This window comes from Megalobrama amblycephala, linkage group LG22, assembly GCF_018812025.1.
Source record: "Megalobrama amblycephala isolate DHTTF-2021 linkage group LG22, ASM1881202v1, whole genome shotgun sequence".
Classification (NCBI taxonomy): Eukaryota; Metazoa; Chordata; class Actinopteri; order Cypriniformes; family Xenocyprididae; genus Megalobrama; species Megalobrama amblycephala.
The window spans coordinates 20,075,613-20,083,930 of NC_063065.1; the positions used below are offsets into that span (position 1 = coordinate 20,075,613).

An 8,318-nucleotide genomic window follows, 5' to 3' on the forward strand; every position below is an offset into this window, starting at 1 on the left:
ATAGCAGAAACAAGCTTCCATACTAACCACTATGCTACAATGCACTATTATTTCAGAACTGTAATCATTAACTCGGGACTAAAGCCCCTCTGTTCTTTGCTGTTGGGTTGATAAACAGGTTTGCATGAGGAAGTGCAACAGACAATGTCCAAAAAAAAAAAAAAAAATTCCTGTTACATGATATTTTAGTGCTTAAATACAGTACAAAAAGGATTTAAATAAATGTGAAAGGTTATTTGATGGTGTATATTTAGGTTTTACAGACTTGGGTATTTGGTTCATTTTAATATGGTAATGTTAAATGCTTCTCCTTTTAAAAGTCACATGGGGACTCCTGGAAAGAGTTAACTTCTGCATCATTACTCTGTCTGAAAACTAGTAGTCAGGTTCACAGATATCCACAGCTCTGTGAGGAAATCGTTCTAGACTTTTGTTTTACTCTGAATGAATGACGGACTGCTATAGGTGAGGCTTTTTATTTTATTTCAGTCATTTTATTGTCTTTTCAATCACATTTCAGACTATCCAATGTACAAATATTCACATTAAAATACACTTCAGAAAATATTTTTAAGAGTCTGTGTCTATCAAGAAAGTGTGGCATGTGAAGCATCTTTGTAGATTTAAAAAGTATTGTTTTCATGTTTGTGTGTTTGTACCTACAGCACTTAAGATGTCTGTCTTTCCTTTCATGGTTTTTCTGTTCTTCTATGAACTTGTACTGGTATCTTCAGGTGAGTCAGTTCCTAAAGTGCTGTTTAACAAATGAAAATGATATAAATATATTATTTTGATCTATGTGAAACAAGGTTTTAAAGTGTCTGTTTATATTACTTTACTGTTTTCAGAACTTGTATATTCAGAATTGCCCAGCAGCATAACAGCACTGAGTGGCTCTTGTGTGCAGATACCTTGTAAATTTAATGGGTCAGAGATCAGTTTGAAGAACACAGAAACTGTATTTGGCTTCTGGATAATGAAGGACCATGCTTTTGCCAGACCACCGAGTTTGGTAGTTTTTAATGGAAGGGCAAACATAATCACAGGATTCAGTCATATCGAGATACTTGGAAATCTTAGTCAGCGTGAATGTACCACTGTTTTCTATGATGTGATGAAGAATCATTCGGACAAGTACTACTTCAGGGTGGAAACAAGTACGGCTCAGAAATACACATATCAGAATCCCATCTACATTTCTGTCTCAGGTAAGTGGGTCTCCACTGTAAACTATGTTGTGCTGTCAAAATAATTCTGTGATTATGATTCAAAATCAGTCTTTTGATAGGTTCCCCAATTATTGGTAATCTGATGCATCTCTCAATGTAAAATATACCTTAAATAACTAAAGTGCCTTAAGTTGCAAGATGATTGTCAAATGTTTTATTTTATAATTATTATTATTTTTTTAAATTGTTGAATAGGTAAAAGGTTGTTTTCCAGATTGTTCCCTTGTTAGAGCTCCTAAAAGTCCACACAATAAAATAACTGCTGTTACAAAAAGAACTGTTAAAATAGCAAAGGAGGAACATTTAGTAATACTTAAAGTAAACAAATTGTTTTCCGCACTTGAGAGGAAGTATATTTGTTGTGGAAGATAAGCAAAATGGGCCCACAGACTGCTGGTGTCACAGTTCCCGTGTTTCCCGAACTCCATTTCCCATAATCCTCCTGTTCTCCACACCTGCACTCACTTCCCTCGTCATCTCCCCATCATCACAGATCATCTTCACCTGGACCTGGACCTTCGTTGTTGTGAATAAATACCCTTGTATAGATTACCGACTACTGCCTCTTCTGTCCTGCACTACACTGTAACAACTGGAGTTACAAAGGAGATTTGTTTTTGAAATGTACCTATATTGACAGCTCCAAGATCCAGTGCACCAAACTTTACTCAATTAAAAAGAATACAATTAAGTGATTGTATAAAGCAAAGTGCTTTTATACAAAAGTTAAATAAACCAGAAGTTAAAATTGCGTATTTTAGACACAGTATTTACCTTTTACTAACAGTCTATTTTCAGTCCAGCAGTGAAAATAATTCAAAATTGAGTCATTGAATAATCAATCATTTTAAGACTAGTCCCAGACTAAAATGCATGTTTGAGCTGTTTTAACTGAAAGCAACTTGCAGTGATATATCTTGAAATATGCCAGTGCCATTGTTTTGTCTCAAGAGGCACGCCAGTAATGTTTTTTTCTAAGGCAGCTTTATAAATGTCCTAATTGAACTAAAGACTAATTCTGGCTTAATCTAAGCCTGTCTTTGAATCCAGGCCACAGTGTTTTGTTCCTGACTGAATCAGTGTATTTGAGCAAAATGGCTGAGTGAACAGTTCAGCATCATAAAAACAGCTAGGCTACTTGTTTCATTCCTGAATGTCACCTTTATTTTTATAGCACTTTATACAATAGAGATTGTTTCAAAGAAGCTTCACAGTATTAAACAGGAAAGTAATGGAATCAATTATGCAAAATTAAAAAATGTAAAGCATCTGTAGCAAAACAATAGTGTCATTATTCAGCTCCATTGAGGTCAGTGTTGGTTCAGTTATGTAAAGTTCATGTAAATTTCAGTTTGTGTAAAGTTCATTCTATATATAGTTAAATTCAGATATAAGCAGCTCTACTGATGACAGAAGTGTCATTACCTGAGTCAATCAGTGTTTTTTATAGAATGATTGAGTGAATGATTCAATGATTCACTTATAAAGTTTTTGCCACCTACTGGTGTAATGATGTATCATGCAGAAAGACATTGGGTCTCATTCACTAATAATTGTGTGGATTATTTCACGCTCTCGCCAGACCCTAAAGCAATGCCTAGTGTGCCATTCTCACCATTTCTCACAATAAACACCTTTTTGTACAGACCCAGATTACAGACATCTTATTGCCAGCTGTACATGTGCATAAATCTGTTATTTAGAGAAACCTTGCAGCTGAACATATAATTCAACTTTCTTACTGTTTAACTGTATATGATGGAATGTATTTAAGATGAATTTTTATTAATTTTTATTAATTATGTATTAAATTATGTATTATTTAATAATTTTATTATATGATAAAATATATAGATTATATGATACAATTAATGCAACATATCTTCTTCAATATAATTTTAGTCATGTTAGGATAAAATATAACTTCTTAACACGATTCAGAGTAAGAGGTTTTGGGTATGTGTGTTTTCAGTTCCTATATTTTTTCGTAAATTTTGAATACATTTTATTATGAAATTTTTGGTGAATCTTGATTTGTTCTTAAAATTGTTTGTACACACATTTCACACACAAATTTGTGCATACTCATGCTTAGTGAATGAGACCCATTGTGTTTTTGTTGTTTTCTTCACATTTAATGGTGTTTTATACAGTGTACTTTTTCCCTGTAGATTCACCACAACCTCTCGTCCTCAAACCCACTGATCTGAAAGAAGTGATGGAGGAAACAACAGTCCATCTGAACTGCTCTGCTGAAGCCCCCTGCCCCAAACAACCTCCTACAATATCCTGGTCCAACATCCCTGAATCTGCCCACATTACAACACAGTTACAGGAGAAACCTGATAAAACCCAGTCAGTGTTTTCACACATGACCTTCAAAGCTTCATACATGGATCATAGAAAGAACATCTCCTGCACTGTTACATATCCAAGAAAAACATCTAATGACTCAACTGTGGAGACCACCGTGATGCTACGAGTCCTGTGTAAGAGATTTGGAGTAGTTTTTCTCTTTCATTTGAATTATTATGTTCAGATGTGTAATATCATAACATCTAGTTTATCTAAAGATGTTTCTTTTTTCTGCCCTAAAGTTCCTCCAAAAGAAACTCACATCACCATCGATTCATCTGCTTCAGTCTCTGTTGGCACTAATGTGACTTTGACCTGCAAAAGCAAAGCCAATCCATCAAATGACATGAACTACACCTGGTACAAAAGTGGACACCAGCTGGATTCTGGAGAACAGCTGACCTTTACTGTAAATAGGAAGAGTGGAGGCTGGTACTTCTGCACAGCAAAGAATGAACATGGTAATGAGAAGTCAGAAGAGATCCAGCTGATTGTGGCAGGTGAGTTTATTTCTATGTACTAAACATGATCTGATGATCATCATAGGTAGCTCCAGTTATAAGATTGAATTTTATTTTAAAATTATCTGCACACTGACCAACTAATGTTAACTTGTTTTTTTTTTTGTTTTTTTTTCAATCTGGCTCTGCTTCATTAGAGTCACTGTCTTTGATCATTGGCTGTGTTGTAGGAGTTTCAGCATTTCTGTTGCTATTTCTTCTGATAACACTTTTCCTCAGGTAAGCACAGCTAGATGGTGAATTGTATGGAATAGAGCAACCAGACTTCAGAATAAATTAATTCTCCTATTTCTTTTCACTTTGAAACATATAAAATCTGGTGTTCACAATATGGTGGTTTGTTATGTATTTTATGGATTTCTTCATTTCCTATTAATATAGAGTGCAAAGATTAAAGGCATCCACTATTAAGGAAACTGACATCTCAGATCAGGTATGTTTTACACTCTTTTAGTAGATCACATTAATGCCATTCAAATAGGAAGTATTACAAAAAACAGATATCAATACCTTATGTTTACTATAATTGTGTATTATGTACAGAAACCAAAAACCAATAACAGTGGATCCACGAAAATGGTCATTTATTATGTTTGCTCTTTCAGGGTCAGGAAAAACAAGTGCAGATCAGCTCCATTTATACTAATGGTGCTTTTGTGTCGGGTGAAGAGCTGGAGATGCCAAAGGATGAGAATGACATAGTCCACTATGGAGAGATTGATTTCTCCACTCCACAAACCAAAAGCACCATAGTGAAGAGCTCAGGACAAGAGACGATATATGCCGAGGTCAGAGGCCAAGAGAAGGAGATGAACCAGGATTAGTTTACATTAGAATAAATGGCTTGAGTGAACTGTGTAAATGTAGTATGCTTTATTGGCTTGGCTTATATATGTGTGTGTGTGTGTGTGTGTGTGTGTGTGTGTGTGTGTGTGTGTGTGTGTGTGTGTGTGTGTGTGTGTGTGTGTGTGTGTGTTCATTGTTTTTTCTCATAGTCATAAAAAAAAAAGTCTTAAAAAGTCTAAAATTCTGAACTTTAAATTTAAGGCCTTAAAAAGTCTTAAAAATGACCATATTTTCATCCGAGGTCTTAAATTTAATTTGGTCAGGTCTAATTTTTTTTTTTTTTACCCATTTCCAGAAATGCTACCTGCTGAAAGTTATTACAAAGTAGCAAAAAAGTAGCGAGTCGTAGTTCTTTCTGGCAGGGGCGTAGGAGCGATTTTGAACCTGGGGGGGACAGTAAATGCCAGGGGGGTTCGGGGGAAATTCCCCGGATTTATTTATTTATTTATATATATATATATAAGCACTTAAATGCTAATTTATAATGACTTTTGGGAACGGATTGCAGTGTTTCCCACAGGATTTTGTGAGACTGTGGTGGGTGGACATCGGTAGGGGGTCCAGGGGCATGCCCCCCCGGAGGAAAATTTTGTACATTTTAAATTTAAATGCATAAATCTGGTGTATTCTGAGAGCAAAATTACGTGACTAGATCAATAAAGAAATTTGTTCTCTTGTAAACAATTTTGTGCTCTAAAAGTAATTTATTTATTGGTGATGGTAGGGCACATTAGTCATGTACACAACATATAGTAGGCTAAATGATAGTTCATAAGTGGTCAAACATGTAGAGTACACATTTAAACCATTAAAATATGTAGCAAAAGAGGTTACCTTTGTTGAATTAATTTATTAGTGGGAGCCTGTATCTTTGATTTGTTAACCAATCCAGAATGCACTAAACACAACATCTCATTATAGAGAAAAATAACAAATGAATAAAAATATATTCATAAGCTGACAAATAAATAAATAAGTAAACTAGGCGAGTATATAATTCAGCAGCAAAAAAATATTCTAGCCTAAAAACTTTGCACAGTAATTTTATAAATCCAAATGTTAATAAAGAGTTTAAAATTACTATTTGTATTATGAAATTTATTTTGATTTATATGTAAATAATTATATGTATTTATATTAATGTAACATTAAAAGACGCTTATTTTAAATGTATTGTGCAGCTTTTTAATGGGGCAACAAGCTATAGATACGACAGAACAAAATAGGCTATTAATAATCTTTCAGTGTGCAAAACCATGATAATATGAAACGCTTCAAAACAACAGCAAAAAACCGCTAATGCGCATCCCGGGTGCAGAATGATGTGCTTGAAGCAATATCAAGTCAGAGCGCGCAGTTGTGCTGCGCATTGAAAAGTTCACGGTACAAAGAGAATCCCTGTGTACATCTGATTGTATCTAACAGTTTATTAATCATATGTTTCTTCTCACTTTTTTAAACTCCAGTTATTGTGCATGTGACGCCAATTCATAGTCCTTGTGTTGTGCGATCTAACAGACATCCTGTAGCCAATATGGTGACATCGTTCAGAAACAACAATAAACTCCAGCAAGATAAAGTCATTTTATGCAAATCCACAGCTCTTTATCTACATATCTAGTATTATAATGGGAATATATCATATTGGAGAGTTTTACCGTGCTGACTGTCGTGACCGAAGGCGACGCGCTGTTTAAATGCTGAATGATTGACAGCTGTAGCGGAGGGAAGACGAGTTTCTGACCGTGAACTTATCGATGTATATTTCTTCTGTCCCTCACATGAAGCTATGGAATGGCTTCAGATGACTTTGAATATAGTGCACGAAAACTTAATTGGTGCTAGTCTACTTATTTTGCTCTATGTCTCCCACTTTTGTCATATAAAAGAGCGCAATTTACGGTGCGTGTGTGTGTGTGTGTGTGTGTGTGTGTGTAACCATAGCGACAAAACGACCAACTTTCGGAACCTGCACATAAGCCTATAATTTCGTTTTTAAAAATTTAATTATGCATTTAAAAGTTGCAGAATGGATTAATTTCGAGACTCTGAAATCGGCAGAGATAGGCAGGCAATGCAAAACAAAATCTGACATTGGGAAATAGTGAGGGGGACAAAACTTAGATTTTGAAATGTGTGTGTGTGGGGGGGGGGGTGTCCCCCCCACGTATCCATGGGTTTCATGTGACGTCACTGTATTTTATCGCCGCCATATTTGTGTCCGGTCACAGCTGCGCGCTCTGTTTATGGTGACAGCAGCTACAACCAGTGGCGTAGCAAGTCAGCCCCCGGCCCGTATGCAAAAAGTTTTCACGGGCCCCCCTCGGTTTCGCGGGGGGTGGAGGGGATGTGCGTCTTATGCGAATGAGTCCCAGGACTTTAATATGAATAAGATATTATCACTAACAAAACCTGTTTAAAAAAAAAAAAAAAAAAAAAAAAAAAACATTTCTAGGAATGACAACACTATATTTTGACTTTGCATTTAAAAAATGTAAAAAAAAAAAAGAAAAAAATGCGATGAGTCCTAAGATTTATGTTATTAAGTTATGAATTAATTATTCTGTCACAGACTTTTTTAATGCACGTTTTATTCCTAATAAATTTACTAAAAGTTTCTTCTCTAAATATGTTTCCGTCACGTTTTCTGTGCATTTTATTTCATTGAATACAGAGTATCCACCCCAGCGAGTACGAGTTACATTTATTCACAGCAGGAGCCTATTTTAAAATGTGCAGACGTAGTCGTTTTTTTTTTTTTTTTAGAAAACCATTATGACTCATTTAAAATTAGATAGGCTATAGCAAGTTATTGACAACATTAATAATATAGGCTACTTCATTTTTCTGAACATATGTACACGGGTTCTGTCTCGCGCACAGACGTGCGTGCGAGCCTTTCAAAGTATCTGGCTGCAGAAAGACGCGTTCGGCGTGTGCACTGCGCATTATCTAGTGGACTTTTGTTTTTAAGCACTCAATTCACTCTCGCATGGACTGTTGTACAGTACACGCACTGTCCATGCCATCACGAAAATTGGGCTGCACGCGGACGGGGAGTGCGGACGTCCGCGAACCCTCCTGATGATGAATGTTCGTGATGCGGACGGTCTGCGGACGCCCGAAGTATACTTTGGGGTTAAGCCCGTAATAGCGGCCCCCAATCCGCCCGGGCCCATATGCACGTGCATACCTTGCATGCCCAGACGCTACGCCACTGGCTACAACTACCATAGGAAGGCCAACAAAACACTCTCAGAAGGTTCACAACAAATTTACAATATGTCTGGGATATGTGGTGCTGATAGCCGTTTCAACAGTCGTCAGAACTACAAATTTATTTGATCCCAAATGAGTTGTTGTTGGC

General features: G+C 36.1%; 1 protein-coding gene across 1 annotated transcript; it reads left to right on the plus strand.

The window, feature by feature from the left end:
• Positions 1-225: 225 nt before the first annotated feature.
• LOC125257432 (sialic acid-binding Ig-like lectin 12) lies at positions 226-4,963 on the plus strand. Its single transcript, XM_048173754.1, has 8 exons — positions 226-465; positions 666-734; positions 849-1,208; positions 3,401-3,718; positions 3,827-4,084; positions 4,243-4,324; positions 4,487-4,538; positions 4,711-4,963. The coding sequence occupies exons 2-8, from the start codon at positions 674-676 to the stop codon at positions 4,927-4,929; spliced, it is 1,350 nt and encodes a 449-aa protein (XP_048029711.1). The 5' UTR covers positions 226-465; positions 666-673; the 3' UTR covers positions 4,930-4,963.
• Positions 4,964-8,318: the final 3,355 nt, after the last annotated feature.